This window comes from Palaemon carinicauda, chromosome 21 (assembly GCF_036898095.1).
Source record: "Palaemon carinicauda isolate YSFRI2023 chromosome 21, ASM3689809v2, whole genome shotgun sequence".
In the NCBI taxonomy this organism is placed as follows: Eukaryota; Metazoa; Arthropoda; class Malacostraca; order Decapoda; family Palaemonidae; genus Palaemon; species Palaemon carinicauda.
In genome coordinates this window covers 8,395,909-8,418,455 of record NC_090745.1, presented here as the reverse complement: position 1 = coordinate 8,418,455, position 22,547 = coordinate 8,395,909, and the positions used below count along the sequence as shown (strand labels likewise).

Sequence of the window (22,547 nt, the reverse complement as noted above, 5' to 3'; positions counted from 1 at the left end):
CATCTGGGGAAAGCACCTGTTTCCTTCTGACCTTGTCAAGGAAATAACTGACAGAGCCGCCACGGAGAATAGGAACCTTCTCCACAAGTGGGGCATGTCCAGAAAAAGGAAACCCTCTCAGGACGATGGACCTCAGCCTAAGAGGAAACCGCAAAAGCCAAAACCCCAGCAACGTCAACAACGACGTCAGTTTCCGGGACCCGCTACCTCCCAAGTGGTTGCCCAACCACAACAGACCTTTCAATTGGTCCCCCAACCGGTGTTGTCACAGTCACCGGTCTTCACCCCTGCCTTTGAGCAACCATCCACTACCTTTCATGCCAAAGGTAGAGGCTCGTCCAGGGGTGCAAGCAGAAACGCATCTCGTCGTCCCTCCAGAGGTAGAGGAGGAAAGGGAGCTAGCGGCCGAGGCAACAAGTCCTCGGGACACCAGAAGCAATGAAGTGCTTCCGGTGGGAGGAAGACTCCGCCAATTCCAGGATTGTTGGACCTTCGATCCCTGGGCACACAGCATCATCAAGAACGGTCTAGGCTGGAGTTGGACGCAACCACCCCCAATCTTCCAGCGGTTCTTCCAACAATCGACCCCCATTCTGGAAGAATATGTTCTAGACCTCTTGAACAAGAAGGTGATAAGGAAGGTAAAGTCCACCAGGTTCCAAGGGAGACTGTTTTGCGTTCCCAAGAAGGACTCAGACAAACGCAGAGTCATTCTGGACTTATCCCCCCTCAACAAGTTCATAGAGAACAACAAATTCAAGATGCTGACGCTTCAACAAATAAGGACCCTTCTGCCTCAAGGTTCCTACACGGTCTCTATAGACCTGGCGGATGCCTATTGGCACATTCCAATGAACCATCACGCTTCCTCCTACCTAGGATTTCGACTCCAAAGGAAAAGCTACGCCTTCCGGGCCATGCCATTCGGCCTCAATGTGGCCCCTCGGATCTTCACAAAGCTGGCGGATGCCATAGTACAACAGCTCCGCCTAAGAAACGTCCAGGTGATGGCCTACCTCGACGACTGGCTAGTCTGGGCTCCATCGCCCGAAGAGTGTGCAAAGTCTTGCAACGAAGTTACCCAGTACCTAGAACACCTGGGATTCAAGATCAACGAGAAGAAATCTCGCCTCTCTCCAGCTCAGAAGTTTCAGTGGTTGGGAATCCACTGGAATCTTCAGTCACACCGCCTTTCCATCCCCCAGAAGAAAGGGAAGGAAATAGCAGGGTCTGTCAAGCGACTACTGAAATCCAAACGCATTTCAAGACGACAGCAGGAACGAGTTCTAGGCTCTCTACAATTCGCCTCAGTGACAAACCCAGTGCTTCGCGCACAGCTAAAGGATGCCGCGGGAGTCTGGAGACGCTCGGCATCCATCGCTCGAAGAGACCTCAAGAGACGGCTTCCAAACAGACTTCGACGCCTCCTAAAGCCGTGGTCGGAAGCAAAGGCCCTGAAAAGGTCCATTCCTCTCCAACACCCTCCTCCATCACTCAACATCCACACGGATGCCTCACTGGAAGGCTGGGGAGGTCACTCCCACCTGAAACAGGCTCAAGGGACCTGGTCTCCACTATTCAAGACGTTCCACATAAACATCTTGGAGGCCATGGCGGTCCTTCTAACTCTGAAGAAGTTATCCCCGCCGCCCTCGATCCACATCCGTCTAACCCTAGACAACTCGGTGGTAGTTCGTTGTCTCAATCGCCAAGGCTCAAGATCGCCCCAGATAAATCAGGTGCTTCTCCCAATCTTCCGTCTGGCGGAGAAGAAGAAGTGGCACCTGTCTGCAGTTCACCTACAAGGATTCCGCAATGTGACAGCGGATGCTCTATCTCGGACAAACCCGATAGAGTCGGAATGGTCTCTAGACGCAAGATCATTCTCCTTCATCTCTCATCAAGTCCCAGAACTTCAGATAGATCTCTTTGCAACGAGCGACAACAATCAACTTCCTCTGTACGTAGCCCCGTACGAGGACCCCAAAGCAGAAGCGGTGGACGCCATGTCACTGGACTGGAACTGATGGTCCAAGATATACCTGTTCCCTCCCACCAACCTTCTGTTGAAAGTCCTCTCCAAACTGAGAACCTTCAAAGGGACAGCGGCCCTAGTGGCTCCCAAGTGGCCCCGGAGCAACTGGTACCCCCCTGGTCCTGGAGCTGCAGCCCAAGCTGATCCCTCTCCCGGGCCCAGTTCTCTCTCAACAAGTACAGAAGTCGACTGTCTTCGCTTCATCATCGAAAATCAAGGACCTTCATCTCATGATTTTCTCTCCCTTGCCGCAAAGAAGAGGTTTGGGATCTCGAAGAAAAGTCTAGACTTCCTAGAGGAATACAAGACCGAATCCACGAGACGGCAATACGAATCATCCTGGAGGAAATGGGTCTCCTTTGTCAAGGCAAAAAATCCTAAAGAAATCACCATTGATTTCTGTATGTCCTTCTTCATTCACCTTCATGGACAAGGATTAGCAGCCAATACGATTTCAACCTGCAAATCGGCCTTGACTAGACCAATTCTATATGCTTTCCAAATTGATCTGTCCAACGACATCTTTAACAAATTACCAAAAGCATGTGCTCGCCTACGCCCAGCACCCCCTCCGAAACCGATCTCCTGGTCACTAGACAAGGTACTCCATTTCGCCTCCAACTTGGACAACGATTCATGCCCCCTCAAGGATCTGACTCAGAAAGTTATATTTTTATTTGCTCTCGCCTCGGGAGCTCGAGTCAGCGAAATAGTGGCATTATCAAGAGAAGAGGGACACATCCTGTTTGCTGATTCAGGAGAAGTGACCCTCTCCCCTGATCCGACGTTTCTCGCTAAAAACGAATTACCCACCAAAAGATGGGGCCCTTGGAGAATATGCCCCCTGAAGGAGGATGTCTCTCTATGTCCAGTAGAGAGTCTCAAGGTCTATCTTCGCAGAACTTCGAACTTTGGTGGAGGCCAACTCTTCAAAGGAGAAACATCGGGCAGCGACCTGTCACTGAAACAATTAAGAGCGAAAATCACCTACTTCATTCGCAGAGCGGATCCGAACAGTACACCCGCTGGTCATGATCCTAGAAAAGTGGCATCGTCTCTGAACTTCTTTCAGAGCATGGACTTTGAAAGCCTTAAAAACTTTACGGGCTGGAAGTCCTCGCGAGTTTTCTTTAAACATTACGCGAAACAAGTGCACGAAGTCAAACATTTTGTGGTAGCCGCAGGTAGTGTTATGAAACCTGCACCTAACTCTGCGTAGAACAGTGAGTTACTTGGGACTCTAACTCTTCGGGTGCCTATGTTGACCCTCGAGTGATTCATAGTGATGTCTAAAAACACTTAGTGCTTTTATAACTGTTCTTATCCCAGGTGAAATGTCATAGTGTCACACAAGTGCCGCATGCCTTGAGCATGATGTGTTGTTTAAAGACTTGCGTTCCTCGAGAACGAGTACCTACTAATCCTGAAATTCCTTTTCAGATTCAAGAGCAAGCCTTTATTTCTATGTACATTATTATTACTGTAAATGAACTTTACTTTTGCTGTAAATTATTTAATTTCTGCATTGTGAAATAAAATTTCTATTTTATTACTTATGCGTCTCTTTCAGCTCCTACCTACTATGAAATACATACTGTCATAGTTTTATTTATTCCTCCTCTCTTATGGTCATGAAGAATTTAAGATGTCTAATCTTAAATTATATTCACCCTGTCTCAGTAAGGTTCCTACACGAATACTTACTTCTGATAACCAAGAGATGAACTCTATACACAGTGCCCAACCACCACTGGCCTAATTCAGAATGTTCCTATACAAATATCAAACATTCTGCTTCATCTCTGAGTTCTTAAAAGTTCTTCTGTCAGGATGAATAGCCCTTCAATACCACTTTGACGTCGGCATAGCCCATGGGAACTTCCTACCAATGGGGGGCAGGATACTTCGTTCCTATGGTTCTTTACCTAAGATTACTTTGCTGTTTTGTCAATGCCTAGGCACTTAACACTGGGGGAAAATCTACCACGATACATTGATTCTCTGGTACTCTTCCATCAGGACGCCATGGCTTGAGCCCAAAAAACGGATTTTGAGCGAAGCGAAAAATCTATTTTTGGGTGAGATAGCCATGGCGTCCTGATGGACCCTCCCTACTATTTCGTCCAGTTTTGTTCCCACCCTACACAATTGTATCATGGTGATGGGCAGCAACTGGCGTCAGGATAAAGACGGGCGTGACGTCATTAGAGCAATGGCGTCCGTTTGTTTACGTCTCGAGTATCAGTAGTAGCCACGAGTGAGATTAGCTGTGGAACGGCTCCCAGCTATTCTCAGCCCTTACACACCGAAGCATTAACTCTGTTCGGGGTGGAGATAGCTATGTGGCACGTTCAGACATGCGTGTCCCCTGTTGTATTACGATGTCTTAAAGGGAAACCTTTGAGATACTCGCTCCAGAAGTTAGAATTCTGTGATAACCTGTGGTTAAATTCTCTGGGAATATCTTAGTAGTCTTATACCCAAGGAAGCTACCAAACAGGAACCTTCCATCAGGACGCCATGGCTATCTCACCCAAAAATAGATTTTTCGCTTCGCTCAAAATCCGTTTATTTTTAATACGGCTAGGAGTAACACTGATCTCAACGGAAAGTGAAACTTGATTTTGTCATTAATGTTAGAATTTAGAAGAGGAAGACTACCTTTAAAATCTTTCATAGCTACGGTGTTTGTAAAGTTTATCCTAAAATCGTTCATAGTTAATTGTAAAGTTTATCTCTAAATAGTTTATAATTACCGGTAAAATATTATTTTCCAAGATTTTGGGAAAATTGCTTGTATGTCGTTAGTTTTAAATTCTAAAGTTTCCTACCTGTCGAGTTTTATAACTTTGCTTTTATAAGATTAATTCTGTTTATCTATATATTTACCCGCCAGGTTTTATGGAAAATAATTTAGTCCTTAGAGTGTGCAGTTCAGTTACACCATAGTTTTGTCTTTTATTTTCTTATATGTATTTTAAGAAATTATTCTTGTAAGTGCTATGAGTTACTTTAAAGTTTTCTGTTAAATTTCTTCATGTCTAGGTTTAGGAAAAATAATCTAAGTCTGTCATACGTCTAATTGTTACGTTTTAGGTTTGAAATTTCTTATTCAAGCAGTTTGGCATATTCAAGTGCAATTCAGTTACATTTGAATTTCTCTTTTAAGGTTTTGGGAGAAATACTTTATTCATTGGAATAATTCTTTTCATTTCCAGTCTGTTTCTATAAGATAGAATAGTTCAAGTTTGTTGAAATACCGAGGGAAAGACAAAACCTGGTTAAATGATGATTATAAATGCTCTTATGCGAAGCAAGAGGCCTATCATCTTTGTAACGGTAACAGATTGAGATGTGAATTTTGTATGATAAAAAGTTTTTTGGGCTTAGGCCATGTCGTCCTGATGGAAGTTCCTTCAAAGGTAGCTTCTTAGGTACAGTGATGTATCCCAGAGAATTTACCAAAGGTATCCAGAAATCTAACTCCTGGAGCGAATATCCCTTAAAATTTTAAAAAGGGATATCGCGTATTATCAGAGGACGTATTCTTGACACGTCTCGTGGCTATCTACACCCCCAATAGCGCTTTCACTTTGAGGGGAAAGAGAGGCAAGAATAAGGAGAGTCTTTAAAGAGGCGACACTCCTACTGTACTGTAAATAGTGCGCCAAATCGCCACCGAGCCATTCTTTCTCTCGTAGCTTCGTTGACCGGTGTTATCCCGTGTTATCTATCGCCATTTTGGAAATTTTTGGTCGCTATGATGTCTTCACCAGCCTCATCAGCTTCTGGAAAGTTAAGTAATATCTTTGATTTGTATAAATGTAAGCTCTTGCCAGTTTGGCTTTTCGATTGAGATCGTAATTAACGTAACGAGCTGTTGCCAGCCGGATGGCGGTTGTTCTTTCTGTACATTTAGTTAGCCAGAACGACCCTTTCCTGGCATTATTCGCTTTAATAACTATAGCTATTTAGAATTTTAGCTAGGGATTCTTATATTATGTGATTGTTGTTGTGGATTTGGCTATTTATTTCGAGCCTCACGAGTGCTAGGCTTCCTAGCCTAGGCACCTACACACTTCATGCATGATATAACCTTCCTGGTAAAGTTTTATTGAAGCACAGGCAATATTTTACACATTTATGATATTACTGTATTATGCTTTCTTCTTCCAAGATAGTATACAGTTTCGGTGAATGATTCTCAATGCTCCTAGGCTACTAGCCTAGGGGCTTTAGTATACTTTCATACATGTCCCCATTGCTCTTGTATTGCCTTTTAAGGGGAGACTTACACCTCCTATACCTTTTAAGTCGATACTATCTCCTAGGAGATTTAAGAGCAATCCCCCTTCCCTCTGATTAGCCTAGGCTATTCTCAGTTTTCTTTGCTATGAACCGAGTTCCAGCAAAGTTGTACTGAGACGTTCCGTTTTCTTTCTCCTAACCACCGAGTCGGTTTTGAGTTTAGAACGGGACATCAGAGTATAAGTCTGTGTTAGGTATCTTCCTGTCTTGGCAAAATGATTTCCCATGTCAGGTTAAGCTGCTCTTACAGGAGGCTAGACCTCCCTAGACCATACATGGGGGTTTTTGTATGACAATTCCCCCTTCCTTGGCCTAGCAGACGGTCCTGTGGTGATAGATCTTAGGCCGAAGAAATGACTTCTTTACTGCCTAAGGTCTCTGGCACGAGATTCTGTTCTCTTGTTAGATTGTATCCTACGGACGCTCTATCACTTTATTAACCCAACTTGGGGAAATGATTTCTCCTACCTGAGGTTACTCCACGAGACCAGAATCCCTTAGGTTAAGTAGTGCCTTCGGTCATTACCTTACCTGTAGGACATCTACCCCCTCCCCTCTATCTCTTTCGTGTTGAATGAGCCAACACCCTCCTGGCCGTCGTTCTGCATTGACCCTAAGGGTTATTGTAGGACTGGCCTGAGGTTCCTTGTCTCGCCGGCAGGTACCCTCATATTCTTTAGTGTGTTCTTCAGTCCTCCCTTGGACTGCCTTCCATAGCCCTTATGACTGGGATATGGTTGGATGGAAGCCCGAAAGTAATTCCCCCTTCCACTTGAACCCTCATTCTGGATGCAGGCCGGCAAGGCTGAGCCCTTGTCTTCCTCCATCCTCTCTTTCTCTCTTTCTTTCGTTACTGGGCCATGTCAATTGTCTGCCGGCCGGCAGTTGCCCTGCCGCCACTTACTGTGGGCGTCGTTGATCGACAACCCAAAGACAATAGACATACTGGGACCGGCTGCCGGCTGCTGAGTTGCTGGCCGGCAGCCGTCCACCCATACCTGGTCATCTGCCGCCGGGTCCTACTTGATGGAAGGATCCTTGGCTGACTACCGGCAGTGCCGTTGCCGGTGGCCTGACACCCATTATTCTGAAGACAGTAATTGCCTTCAATAGCCCAGAATAGGTCGGCATGTGCCGGCTTGCCCGGCAGGCCCGGCATGTGCTGGCTTGCCCGGCAGACGCCGGCAGGCCTGGCATGTGCCGGCAGGCCTGACAGGACTGGCAACTTGTTACCAACAGTCAGTGCTGTAGCCCAAAAGTTTTTCCAACCTACAAGGTGCTTCATGGGCAGCCTATTGTGAGACCATCACATATAAGAGAGCGATTCTTCCATTAATGGTTATTATCCATTATTGTCCTCAATCCCCAATATTGAACCTGGAAGATTGTGTCAAGAAGACACTTTATACCAAATGATATCATCCCCAATAATTCCTAAGAATTCTACTTTCAATATTGGAGGAGGTCATAGCAATTGGCTGGACAGGAAACACATGTAGGTGTCTTTCCTATCTCTAGCTTACCCCATCCAAGCTAATATTATTAATATTATGTATGCTGAAATCTGAGAATTTCACCGAATACTTATATGGTTTTATTTCTTTCCAGGAGGAGCATCCCGAGTGCGGGAACAGTTTTTGCAGGGTCCGTAGTAAGAACTTCTACAGCCATGACATATGCAGGGCCCATGCTCGCTGTGCAGTCACCAAGGGGGCTCTCAAGTACTGGGACCCACAGGTATGTACCGTTTGTGAAAAACTGATGAGAGGCTTTTGACAATCAAAAGTCCACTGAGTCAAGGGACGCAACAAGGGAAATGCTGCGAAAATGGGTTAGGGGCTTCCAGAACACTTCTGGCCCATACCTTCCTAATGAAAAGATGAGGGCTTGTCTTTTTTCTAGGGCATCTTCGGATGCGGTTATTCCCAAGGCTCAACCTGAGATTCCCCTGGTTCAGATTCCGGTAGAATCTGAAGTTTCGGACGCCTTGAAGAGCATCCAATTAGAGGACATGTCAGTTGTCTCAGAGGAGACTGAGAACAATCTCCTAGTGGAGGAATTGGATCAGGCGGATGATGTTCCACCTGAGACAGAAGTCGAGAGAGCCGAAACGATTTCGGTATCATCGGCCACAGTGACTGAGCCGGTGCCTTCGACCTCTTCCACTGCACCCCAACTAGATTCCATCACGAGTACGTTGCACTCGTTGTTGTCCATGGTGCAGGACATTCAGAAGAAATCGTCCGAGAAGGAGGCCTCTCTTCGGACAGAAATGCATCGGCTAGTTGTAACACGTTTGGCCCTGAAGAAGCTAAACGTTAAGGATCTCCCCGCCTTCTCTGATGTTAACCCCTGGAGGTACGCAGAGCATATGCCTATGTCGGGGGGAAGATCTTCCTCTCAGAAAAACTGGGCACTGTCCCAGTGGAGGAAATTGAGTTCTGGCCCAACAAAGGAGCCTACCCGGATTGCTATGTCCGTCTTAAGACGGAACCTGCATCCAAAGAGGAGACAGAGCCGAAGGAAACTATTGTCCTTGAACTCTCTAAGGCTCAGGCCTTATATACCACCACCTTAAAGGAGAGGGCTTTTACTAGCTCAAGGTGCCGGCTCTCAGCAAGAAGCACCCGTCCTTCATTGCTGACCCCAAACGTGCCTTTCCCTTTATGGACAAAGGGCTTAAGGCGGTTGAGGCAGGGAAACCATGCCCTACACTGGAAGAGTGTAGACCCTTCTCCCTTGCCTTCCCATCAGACGATGCGGACTGGAAGGATGTGCACAACATCTTCACAGTTGGGAAGCTGGAGGCAGATATTGCCGGACGACAGTTCGGCGAAGACCTCCCGAAGCTGTCCGACTTTCTCCTGCGTAGGGAACAGGAGACAAAAGAACGTCTTGCTGCTTTCTTGTCTCTGCAGACTGGCCTGGAAACAATGGCAAGCATCCCAGATACCCCAGACATGTACATGGTCTTTGCCAAATCCCATTTGGCAACAGTAACCAAAGACCTGTACAACTTTATTAAAGCCTGAAGGGCTTGCAGAGAGTTCGTGTTCGCCTCGGCTGCGATGAAACACGAACCAAGGAAACTGATAGCTTCCAACATCTGGGGAAAAGACCTCTTCCCAAGTGGAGTGGTCAAAGAAGTCGTGGACAAAGCCGCCACTGAGAATAGAAACCTTCTCTCTAAATAGGGCTTGCCCTCTAAAAGAAAATCTTTAGCTGATGAGGGTCCCCAGCCAAAGAATAAACCAAAACGACCTAAAGTGCCCTCTCGGCCTAAGCAACAGCAACAGCTTCCCGTGGCCACGGTGTCCCAGACGGTGGCACAACCACCCACCACCTTCCAACTGGTGCTCCAAACGCTGGCAACTCAGTCACCAGTGTTCACTCCAGTGTTTGAAAGGCAATCTACAACCTTTCGGGCGAAGTCTTGAGGTTCCTTTTAGAGGTTCCTCCAGACATCCCTTCAGAGTTAGGGGCAACAAGGGTGGACGTGGCCAAGGAGGTAAATCCTCCACCCAGCACTCAAAGTGACATGCTACCGATAGGAGGGAGAGACTTCTTCCAGGATCGTTGGACCTTGGATCCCTGGGCCCACAGCCTAATCAAGAACGGACTGACCTTCCCTCAATTCGTCCAACACTCAACCCCCATATTGGAAGAATATGTTCAGGAACTCTTGAACAAAAGAGTTATTAGGAAGGCGAAGTCTGTCAGATTCCAAGGAAGGCTATTTTGTGTTCCGAAGAAGGACTCTGAAAAGCTCAGAGTAATTTTGGACTTGTCACCACTCAACAAGTTCATAGTGAACTACAAGTTCAAAATGCTGACGCTTCAACACATCAGGACCCTGTTGCCCAAACGGGCATACACAGTCTCCATAGACATGACGGATGCGTACGGGCACGTTCCAATCAGCCGTTAAGTTTCCCCCTACCTGGGATTCAAACTACAATAAAGTCAGTACGTTTTCAGAGCCATGCCCTTCGGTCTGAACATAGCTCCAAGGGTATTCATCAAGCTTGCGAATGCAGTCATTCATCAACTACGCCTAAAAGGAATCCAGGTGGTAGTCTACCTGGACGACTGGCTGGTGTGGGCAGCATCCGAAGAAGAGTGCAGGCAAGCCTCCAAGGAACACTTGGGATTCAAGATCAACTTGGAAAAATATCGACTGTCTCCAGCTCAAAAGTTTCAGTGGCTGGGTGTCCATTGGAACTTGCAGTCACACTGTCTTTCCATTCCATCAAAGAAAAGAGAGAGATAGCAGGATCTATCAAAAGCCTTCTTCGGTCCACAAGGATATCAAGAAGGCAACAGGAGAGAGTGTTGGGGTCTCTCCAGTTTGCCTCAGTGACAGATCCAGTATTGAGAGCACAATTAAAAGATGCATCAGGAGTTTGGAGAAAATACGCATCAAACGCTCGAAGAGATCTACAAAGACCGATACCAAATCGTCTGTGATCCCTACTCAAGCCATGGTCGGAGGCCAAAAACCTAAGGAAGAAGGTTCCCTTACAACCGCCTCCACCGTCAGTCACCGTTCACACGGATGCCTCGAAAGAAGGGTGTGGAGGTCACTCATCATCGGAAAGTCCAAGGAACCTGGTCTCCCCTCTTCAAAACCTTCCACATCAATTTCCTGGAAGCCATGGCAGTTTTTCTTTCCCTGAAGAAACAAACTCCGCTGCTCAATCCACATCCGTCTGGTTCTAGACAGCGAAGTCATAATGAGATGCCTAAACCGACAGGGCTCGAGATCGCCTCACATAAACCAAGTGATACTAGCCATCCTCCGCCTAGCGTAGAAGAAGAGATGGCACTTGTCAGCAGTCCACCTTCAAGGGTTCCGCAATGTGACAGAGGACCAAACCGATAGTCAGAGTGGTCCCTAGATGCAAGATCATTCTCCTTCATCTTACGCAAAGTCCCAGGACTGGAAATAGACCTCTTCGCAACGAGCGACAACAAGAAGCTACCCCGGTATGTAGCCCCGTACGAGGATCCTCTAGCGGAACCAATGGATGCAATGTCCATAGATTGGAACAGATGGTCCAAGATCTACCTATTCCCTCCAACCAACCTTCTGCTGAAAGTCCTCGACAAACTGAGATCCTTTCGAGGGACAGCAGCAATAGTGGTCCACAAGTGGCCCAACAGCGTTTGGTTCCCTCTGGTAACGGAACTACGCCTGAAGCTGATCCTGTTGCCGGACCCAGTTCTGACTCGGCAAGTGCAGAAATAGACTGTCTCAGCTTCATCAGTGAAAACCCAGAACTTTCATCTCATGATTTTCTCGCCTTAGCGGTCAAGAAGCGGTTCAGGATTTCTAGGGACAGTATTAACTTCTTAGAAGAATACAAGTCAAAGTCAACAAGAAGACAATATGAGTCTTCCTGGAAGAAGTGGGTGGCCTTTGTCAAGGCGAAGAAACCTAAGGAGATTTCTACAGATTTCTGTTTGTCCTTCTTCATCCATCTTCATGAACAAGGTTTAGCAGCCAATACGATTACTACATGTAAATCTGCCCTAGCCAGACCAATGCTTTACGCCTTCCAGGTAGACTTTTCCAATGAGATCTTCAACAAGATTCTTAAAGCTTGCGCTAAACTTCGGCCCGCAGCTCCTCCTAAGCCCATTTCATGGTCTTTGGACACTTCACTTAGCATCAACCCTGAACAATGAGGATTGCTCGCTGAAAGACTTGACTCAAAAGGTGATATTCTTATTTGCACTAGCCTCGGGAGCCAGAGTTAGCGAAATAGTGGCCCTCTCGAGGGATGATGGCCACATTCAGTTCACAGACAACGGAGAACTGAACCTCTTTCCAGACCCAACGTTTCTCGCCAAGAACGAGCTGCCCACTAAGAGGTGGGGTCCCTGGAGAATCTGCTCTCTGAAGGAAGAAGCATCCCTCTGCCCAGTGGAATGCCTAAAGGTCTATCTTCGTAGAACTTCAGACTTTAAGGGAGGTCAGCTTTTCAGGGGAGAGACTTCCGGTTCAACGTTATCCTTGAAACAGATAAGGGCGTAAATCACCTACTTTTGGCGTAAATCACCTACTTTATACGCAGAGCGGATCTAGACAGTACACCCGCAGGTCATGATCCGAGAAAAGTTGCCTCGTCTCTGAATTTCTTTCAGACAATGTCGTTTGAAAGCCTTCGTGCTTATACTGGATGGAAGTCTTCCAGAGTCTTCTTCAAGCACTACGCGAAGCAATTACAAAAAAATTAAATTTCATGTGGTGGCGGCAGGCAGTGTAATGAAACCTGCTGCTTGATTACTGCGAAGAATAGTGCACTATTTGGGACTTACAGTGAAGGGTGTACATGATAGACTCGTAAGGCATATCATGTTGAGCATTGTGTTTAGTGATGACACTATAGACTGTTCTCTCTACATAGGGGACATTAAGCATAATAGACTGACAGAAGTGCCAGCATACTTATATGCACAGTGTTCCTAGTAACAACAGAATGTATAGTGAAATTTTATATTTCCCTTAGAGTGGCTAATGTTTCCTTTTCAGGTGAAACTTACTTTATTTCTGTTATTACTGTTTATGCTTTTATGCAGAATTGATCAGCGTAAAATGTAATTGAATACAACCATGATTTCTATTTTTGTAATAAACAATAGAATGAATCTTTGTCTCTTTTTCGCCCCAAACATTACAGTGTATGTATAAGTCAGAGCATCCTTGACTCTTGATATTTAAGAAAATATCGGAACTAAGATTCATATTGTTCCAAGCAAACAGGTAAAATCTTATTGTACTAGACTGTTCATTTTACTGTTTAAGGTTTCCTACACGTACAGTATATAAACCTGTCAGTTTCTTTATCGACAGGCCTAGGAGGTACAGTAACCTGCACAGATCAATACCATCCTAATACAGACTATGCTTTACGTGTATGATGACACTAATATACAAACAGTTTGCTAGATTGTTTCCTTGAACTCACAATCCTCGGGTTTTTTCCTTGTCTACCCAGACTCTTCCCTGTAGGGGGCAGGAAGCACTTGACGTATTTCATGATCAGCTGATTGATGTACAGTGAACCCTCGCTACTTCGCGGTTCGACCATCGCGGATTCACCACTTCGCGGATTTTTTCCATAACCCATATATATATACAGTAATATATATATATATATATATATATATATATATATATATATATATATATATATATATATATATATATATATATATATTTGTATGCATGTATTTATGTATATATGTATGTATGTATATATGTATATATGTATGTATGTATATATGTAGGTATGTATATGTGTATACATATATATATATATATATATATATATATATATATATATATATATATATATATATATATATATATATATATATATATATATATATATATATATATATATATCACACACACACATATATATATATATATATATATATATATATATATATATATATATATATATATATATATATATATATATATATATATAAATAAAGTAGGAAGATGTGATGTAGTTCTAAGGGAAAAGTATGGGAAATATGTCTGGGTAATAAGCAAAGCTCTACCTCCAGTTTGTTTCTTCATTATGATCAGAGATAAATGTAAACAAAACATTGGTTGCCATTTTTTATCGTGCTTTTTAGCGTGTTTAGGAAACACATGATATAAAATTGCCTTTAATATTTGTGCCTGTTTTAGTTTAGGGTACTGTAGTACATGCATTAAGTGTTCTGTACATTAAAGGGTAGTTTGTTAATAGTACTACGTACAAGGGAAGGTTGTAAAAGTCTGAATATACATGTTGAATAAATAGGTAAATATGGTTTCACTACTTCGCGGATTTTCACCTATCGCGGTCGCGTCTGGAACCTATCTACCGCGATAAACGAGGGTTCACTGTATAACGGTAACATCAAGTGTCTCTAGATCTAAAAGACCAAAAGGAAAGAGTTATCTTGAGATGAACGGCACTATTAAAAATCCACAGATACATTAATGCTCTGGTAAACTTCCATCACGATGACATGGCCCGAGCCCAAAAAACGAATGTTGAGCGAAGCAAAAAATCTATTTTTGGGTGAGGTAACCATGTCGTCCTGATGGACCCACCCTCTTTTGGACAAAAGGATAATTAATCCCTCCCTATGGTACTGTATCTGCAACACCTACAAAGAATGGCTCGGTGGCGATTTGGCGCACTATTTACAGTACAGTAGGAGTGTCGCCTCTTTAACGACTCTCCTTATTCTTGCCTCTCTTTCCCCTCGAAGTGAAAGCGCTATTGGGGTATAGATAGCCACAAGATGTGTCAAGAATACGTCCTCTGATATTACGCGATATCCTTTTTTAAAATTTTAAGGGATATTCGCTCCAGGATACCTTTGGTAAATTCTATGGGATATATCACTGTAGTCAAATATACCTAGGAAGCTACCTTTGAAGGAACTTCAATCAGGAAAACATGGCTACCTCACCCAAAAATAGATTTTTCGCTTCGCTCAAAATCCGTTTATTTTGCCAAGTAATATTTCTAGTGGTATTTTACTATATTATTTATACTGACTTGTCATATCTTTCCTTGAAATGTTTTTTCTGGGTCGACCTGTGACGGCCGGTGAAAAAGTCCTTCTTTCTCCTTTTTCTTATATAAATCTTCTAAATATACCAGAGAAAAATAAAAGGATGGAATGCAGAGGTTACTACCCTCGCGCGAGCACCTCGCGAGTGTCGTGTATACATCAGGGGCGTGTGAAAACCACTATTCACAGGCTGTCTTCCAATTAGATAACTCCTTCATCAAAGGGAAGGGCCGTAACAAAGACCCCAGAAACCACACTTGTACCACGCCACCGTCACCCACACGAACGCCTTCTAGGTCATCCTTCTGTTTTGGAGTTGCCCACAGGTCTCTCCCCAGAAATAGATTTTTCCTTCGTCAGAATCCCTTAAATAATTAACCCTTTAAATATATTTTTGCTTAATGGAACAAGTTTTTCAAAATATTAATTTTCTTACAGATGTTGATGTAACCACTGGTCAATCGTTAGATGGTCTCTGTTAATCTCTTCGGCAATCGAGAATTTCTCCATCATCGAGAAAAATAGCACCAAGTTATCAAGTTGTGATTAAAGTGACCGAAGAATGAAATAGTCTTGATTTATAGCCTTTTGCCATCATAGATTTTTGGTATGAAGGTAGTATGTGTTGGTGGTTGTTTCCATTAGGCCATGACACAGGTTTTTCCAATATTATTATATAGAGGATTGTGCTAAGAATGAAACTCTTATTTCTGGTGGTTTGATTATTCTTGGTTCCTGCACGTAATATAAACCATCAACCTTTGAAAGGAATGTAAATTCAGCGAAGCTGGAATGGCCGTTAAACGGTTAAACTTAACTTCGGCCTCCAGACAGTATAATTTAAACTTTTCAGCGTCCTGATCTGTATGTTTAAATCTTTTTCTTCTTCTTTCAAGTTGAACAAATGCACTGCAGACATTCTTGCTGAAGGGATATTAATGGAGGAGGAATCCAATGATATGTGTGTTTCATGATAATTGGAATTGAGTGACTGTTTTCTGTGCCACTGTCGCTATCCGTTGTACAACATACTTCTGTTGGATGTCATATGTTGCGTTTTATCCCTCATTTGTGACCTTAGAATGACGACAAGGTCACCACAATGTGAATTTAAAGAGTTCAATTGGTTTTCCTTAGACATTACAGTTGCTTGTCAGAGGAAGAGTTCTGTTGCCACAGTGTGTAAAAGGGAAGGGTATTGCATTTCATATTTCGTGGTGGAGCCTGATAACAGCAAATTTTCAGGATAAAATTTGCGTTTCCAGAAACCAGTACCAACATTGGCACAAATACCCATTGGAGAGTGCTCTTTTGATAAGACCCATTAGCCATTTAAAATTTCAAGATGGCTGCAATTTTCCAAGATTGATGCCGTTGCATATACAAATATTGTTCACAATGAGATTGGGGCTGAGACAGGGATGTGTGATGTCGCCATGGGTTGTTCATTTTGTTTGTTGATGGAGTGGGGAGAGAGGTGAATGCCCGAGTGCTTGGTCGAGGATCTAAACTGATAGATGAAAGTGATCATGAATGGGAGGTAAATCAGTTGTTTGCGGATGATTTGGTACTGGTTGCAGACTCGGAAGAGAAGCTTGGTCGAATAGTGACAGAGTTTGAAAGGGTATGTGAGAGGAAGATTTGAGAGTTAATGTGGGTAAGAGTAAGGTTATTAGATGCATGAGAAGGGAGGGTGGTACGAGTTTGAATGGAGAGTTACTTGAAGTAGATCAGTTCAAGTACTTGAGTTCTGTTGTTGTAGTAAATGGAGTGAAAGCACATTTACGTCAGAGAGAGAATGAAGGATGCAAAGTGTTAGGGGCAGTGAAGGGAGTGATAAAGAATAGAGGGTTAGGCATGAATATAGAGTTCTGTATGAGAAAGTGATTGTACCAACTGTGATGTATGGATCGGAGTTGTCGGGAATGAAAGTGACGGAGATAGAGAAATTGAATGTGTTTGAGGTGAAGTGTCTGAGGAGTATGGCTAATGTATCTCAATTAGATAGGGTTAGGAACGAAGTAGTGAAGGTGAGAACGGGTGTAAGAAATGATTTAGCAGCTAGAGTGGTTGTGAATGTGTTAAGATGGTTTGGCCATATTGAGAGAATGGAAAGTGGCTGTCTGCTAAAGAAGGTGATGAATGCAAGAGTTGATGAGAGAAGTACAAGAGGAAAGCTAAGGTTTGGGTGGATGGATGGAGTGAAGAAATCTCTGGGTGATAGGAGGATAGATGTCAGAGGCAAGAGAGCGTGCTAGAAATAGGAATGAATGGCGATCGATTGCGCAGTTCCGGTAGGCCCTGCTGCTACTTCCAGTCGCCTTGGTGACCGCGGAGGTAGCAGCAGTAGGGGATTCAGCGTATGAAACTTCATTTGTGGTGGATAACGGGGGAGGGTGGGCTGTGGCACCCTAACAGTACCAGCCAAACTCGGTTGAATCCCTTGTTAGGCTGGGAGGAGCGTATAGAGGAAAGGTCTCCTTTTGTTCCTTTGTTTAATGTCGGCTACCCCCCAAAATTGGGGAAGTGCATTGGTAAATAGATAGATACAACAAAATCGCAAAAACGTGACCTAATTGAATGATCTTGGTGTCAACTCATACATTTTTCACTATGTAGAATCCTAATTTGGAACTACAAACTACTCAATGGCTTCCTTGTACTAACAGAGCGAATGTCAATGCACAACCAGGGCACACTGGAAGGCACTGGTGCTGTGAAACCTAGCATGGGGTTCAGTTTCAACTGAATGATAATTTAGCATGCACAAATAATTAGTTTAGTATCCCAAATGCTGTCTAATAAGCCCAGCATCAGTTAGTTTTTCTAAACCCGGGTCAGGTGTCAGTCATTGCTGCTGACCAGCTGATGTATGCAGAGCCAAGTAGGTCCAGTGGCTCTGCCTTATATTGGGATGACAAGGTCATCATACTAGAGAGGGTCTTAATGTTAAGGTTGTTGTGTTGAAATCTATTTGAACACTACTCCAGGACAGTTGTTGGACAGGATCCTAGTGGAGGCAGGGATTATTATTATCTTTATTACTGGCTAAGCTATAACCCTAGTTGGAGAAGCAAGATGCTATAAGCCCAATGGCTCCAACAAGGAAAATAGCCCAGTGAGAAAAGGAAATAAACAAATTACAAGAGAAGTAATAAACAATCAAAATAAAATATTTTATGAACAGTAACAACCTTAAATTAAATCTTTCATGTATAAACTTTAAAAAATGCAAAAAGAAAAAAAAAACGAGGAAAATTAATTTCCGACTGTTTCGAGCATCACTAGGACATAAGATGCATCAGGTAACATGCAGTCCGTACAAACTTCTGAAAGCACCAGACACGTACTACTTGAATGAGACGGATGAATAACCTTAAGAGGTTCTTAGCATCAAAGCTTGGTGTGAGGTTCACTAACTGTAAATTGCCTAGTTTCATTTTTGGTATATGATATTGTCAATGGCACTGGTGATCCTTTTTGATGATCTAATCATTCAGGGAAGCCAATTTCTTCCTGTACTGTCAGTCATTGGGCTTAGCTGCTACCATACTACTTTGCCAACAACAATGTAAACTATGCATGGTGGCTTCCAATCCATTACACACATAATGACACTGGAATAGAAGCCTCCACAGGTGGCTTGGAAATTCCAGACTGGAAACTTTGTTGTACACAATCGAGCTGACTGGCTATTGATCAAGCTAACAACCAGGCCAATGCTGTCATTAAGGCAGACAGAGGTGCAATCAGATTGACTGAAGACCTATCAGCAGTGAGAAGATGGACTATGGCTGGTCATGAAGTCAACCAGATGGTTGCATAGTATGAGGTAACATGTCGGTAACAAGATCTGTTGACACACTTAAGGCAAAATGTGCTGAAGGCAGACGGTCAACTGTTCTCCAATCTGTTGCTGCCATGCCAGCGAGAAAGTGAATTGAAAAGGATTCTTCCGTCATGAGAAGCAGTTACATCCTGCTGCCCTCGGCAATGGTGGAAAGCTCCACACCTGTCAAAAATCTCACCTCGCTACAATTTTTGAGAGCCAAATTACATCAACTGAGGCAAAGCCAGACGTCAACACACCACTAATGCTGATGCAGTGTTAATGAACAAGCTGAAGCATGGAGTTGAAAGATGTTCAAAGAGTATGTTATGCTCCATGTCCTTCCTACAATACAAGCATACTCTACCAAGTACAAGAAAACAAACATTGTTTGATCTCCACTGGCCATTTAGTCTGAAAGCTGAAACTAAGATCAAAGTGAGGATGCTGGGTGAAACTTAGGGTGATAAGGGAGGGCAAAATTCCCTTGAGCTAGTGAAACTTCCTGAGAGAAAATGAGGACAAAATTGAACTGTACAAATTTCTGGCTGATGAGATTAGCCTACATATGTGGCTACACTAAATGTGATGATTTTTACTAAGATGAAAGATACTGTTAGCAACCACGCTATACATCTGCTGGTGTTGCACCATGTAGTCATGAAGGAGGTGACATGCAGGTCTATGTGCATACCAGGCATGGAACAGAAGCAGGCAGCAAAGCCAGCAACACACATCATTATTACAGTCAATGTTCTGAAGACACTTCAGGACCTAGATCTGCAGCAATTGAGTGTTACCGTCATTCATAGGTGGATTCCTGTACATGACTTTTGTTGCAATCAAAGAAAAGGGCAAATCGTATGCTCTTCGTCTATGCCTTTGGTGGCTACAATGTCGAGTCAGTATTCTGCTTGGCAAACCTGGGGTGTTAATGAGGAAACTTCCGGTGTCCTAAGTAAATTCGGCTATTACCCACCGGTAGTGGATAATGAATACCTGGAGACTGGAGAAGTTTGTGGTCATGATGTACAAAAGATCCAGGATAGCTGAAGGTGTTAATGATGCGAGGTCGGACACGTTTTCTTAGAATCGCAAGCCATGTGGAGCCATTCCTCCAAGCGGAGCAATACTAAAGCAGCAGGTGAAACATGGTGCCTAGCAGAGGGGCTGCATCTGAAGTATGATGCCTAGTAGGTTGGCTGCATCTTGAGTCAGTCAGCTATAAACAAAGACTCCAAACTGGAACTGGACCAAGGTGGTCTGTGGAAGATCATTTGGGCAGAGCTCCCATCCATTACAGAGTTGCCAGCAGCTGAACAAGAGTGGACGCAAGTCTGAATACTGCAGTCAGTGCAAATGCTAATGCCTTAGTTTACCCTATAATGCATTTTGCAGCTGCAGATGAGGCTTTGCAGTTTTATTGCAAAATGTAATTTTCTGGGTCGACCTGTGACTGCTGGTGAAAAGGGTCCTTCTTTACACTTTTCTGATATAAATCTTCCAAATATACCAGAGAAAGATAAAAGCATGGAATGCAAAGGTTACTACCCTCGCGCGAGCATCTTGTGGGTGTCGTGTATCCATCAGGGGCGTGTGAAAACCACTATTCACAGGCTGTCTTCCATTTAGATAATTCCTTCATCAAAGGAAAGGGCCGTAACAGAGGCCCTAGAAACCACACTTGGTCCACGCCACCGACACATAACACGAGCGCCCTCTAGGACATCCTTCTGCAAGAACATATGGCTTGGCAAGGAAAGGGTGGGTCCGTACAATTTAACCGGGAGGGAGTGTAATTTTTTGTATATTCAGTGGTGTCCATCTTTGAAAATGGCTGCCATCATGAGTTTAGGAGGCAAACGGGTTATATCAAAATGACAATTCCAAAGAAGTGTGTGCAATTTTGGTGCTTGTATCCAGAAATGAAAGCTATTCCAGTTATCTGCTCCACTATCAGTGTCTAATGATCCTGGAAGGTGCTAAGGAAGTATTTCCTGGGTGTGCTCTTGTGGTCACTTTCACTGCCTCATCTTTGTAGCAACTTCAAGAGAACAGGCTTTGCAGTTTTATTGCAAAATGTAATTTTTTGTATATTCAGTGGTATCCATCTTTGAAAATGGCTGCCATCATGAGTTTTTAGGAGGAAAACGGGTTATATCAAAATGGCAATTCTCAAGAAGTGTGTGCAATTTTGGTGCTTGTTTCCAGAAATGAAAGCTATTCCAGTTATCTGCTCCACTATCAGTGTCTAATGATCCTGGAAGGTGCTAAGGAAATATTTCCCGGCTGTGCTCTTCTGGTCACTTTCACTGCCTCATCTTTGTTGCAACTTCAAGAGAACAAGTAGTAGAAGATGCATTTGAAGAAATCTAAGAAGACCGATAGATAGGTATACACGTGATTCCTACCGTTTCTCTTCCCATGGGAGAGAGAGTGTTACCAGGAACTTTCTTTATTGAGAGAGTATCGAGAGTTTTCCCAAAGTGGGATGGAACATAAGCGCACATGACCCTTTTAGGTATCTGGGTATTCTGTATGGGTGTTCACACACCTTTTACTGAGCCCGATTTTATTTCTGGTAGAAGTACAAGCTGAGAGTTTTTCCATAGCGAGAAGAAACTTCGGAGCTCTCAACTCTTGAGCTGACCATGCTCAATGCTGGTTGGGATGGAAGTGTCGGCCATTTTTTCCCACTACAGGGTACCTTGATATTCATTCTCTTTTTATATAAGAAGAGTATTAGGGTGTGCTGACTAGATCTTTGTAGATGCTTCTACTGATTGTATCTCTAGCTTTTAGCTGAACCTTCAGATGTGATGCCCTCTGAGCAAGATAATCTCTGATGCACAAGATAGCCGATTCCTCAGTATGGTTTCATGAAAGGAGCAGTGCTATACGGAATCCAACCCTCCAAACAGGATGGAGTTTTGGTGTGAGGTACAGAAACTTACTGTACATGCCTGCTACCAGTGCTAGGTCTGCATAACCAAGCAAAAGTGCTGCTGGTTAGGACGTAGACAGCCCCATTAGTTAACTTCCTGTCTCGGGATGTTCTCAAGAAATTTTATACCACTTACCACTGGTTACACCATCACCATGCACACAATCAACGAAAGCATCCATGAAAAACTCTGCCAGAGGTGAAGTAGAATCTTCATTTTGTTCCTCTTACTCAACCGAACAACAGGAACCTCCCTGACTGCTCTTTCCCTACAAACACTTGGGAATGCATCTAATCAGGAAGATGATCCTAGTACCTTCTTGACCACTATAAGCGAGAGGTTACATATCGGGAATGCTTCATTCCCCAAGAAAACGTTTTGGTATACAGTACTGTACAGGTGTTCACTTGCTTGCTACAAGTCCTCCACTTCCTCCTTCATAGTTTCAGAGAAAACAACCCAACAGGAGCACTGCGATGAGACAGATCAGGTAGCAGCTCAAGTATGCTGACGGCAAACGGTCACACTCTAGCTACAGAATCACCACACGTACAATCATTACGTGCATGATCACTACAATCTCAATAGTCAATCAATCAATCAATCATTGAGTACATGCCAAGAACATAACCTAGTACAGTATGTTCTCTCCTGTCCATGAGGCGAGGTGAGATATGTACTGGGTAATAAATATATTTTCAGCACCACACTTTTTTGAACTTCACTATCAGATGCTTCATGCATGTTTTTTTAGTGGCTTTCAGATTACAACTTTTGGCATCTGCTTTATTTCAGCTTTTCCAGTGCAGTTTAGTGGTAGAAAGAGAAGCTATGATCATTG

At 43.7% G+C, this 22,547-nt stretch overlaps 1 protein-coding gene across 12 annotated transcripts in view; it reads left to right on the top strand.

Moving 5' to 3' along the window:
- LOC137614625 (uncharacterized) overlaps positions 1 to 22,547 on the top strand; it is a 146,525-nt gene that overhangs the window by 100,321 nt on the left and 23,657 nt on the right. For 4 of the 12 annotated variants that reach the window (XR_011039109.1, XR_011039106.1, XR_011039107.1 and 1 more), the window contains one exon: positions 15,371 to 15,539. The exons of 5 other annotated variants lie outside the window; for them this stretch is intronic. Coding sequence is in view for 2 of the 7 variants with exons in the window: in XM_068344324.1 (XP_068200425.1) it covers positions 15,371 to 15,382 (12 nt within the window). In the remaining 5 variants the exon portion in view is untranslated. Of the gene's footprint in view, positions 1 to 5,276; positions 5,375 to 15,370; positions 15,540 to 22,547 lie in introns of those variants that run through there. 3 more of the 12 variants (XM_068344323.1, XM_068344324.1, XR_011039110.1) reach the window with 2 other exon arrangements.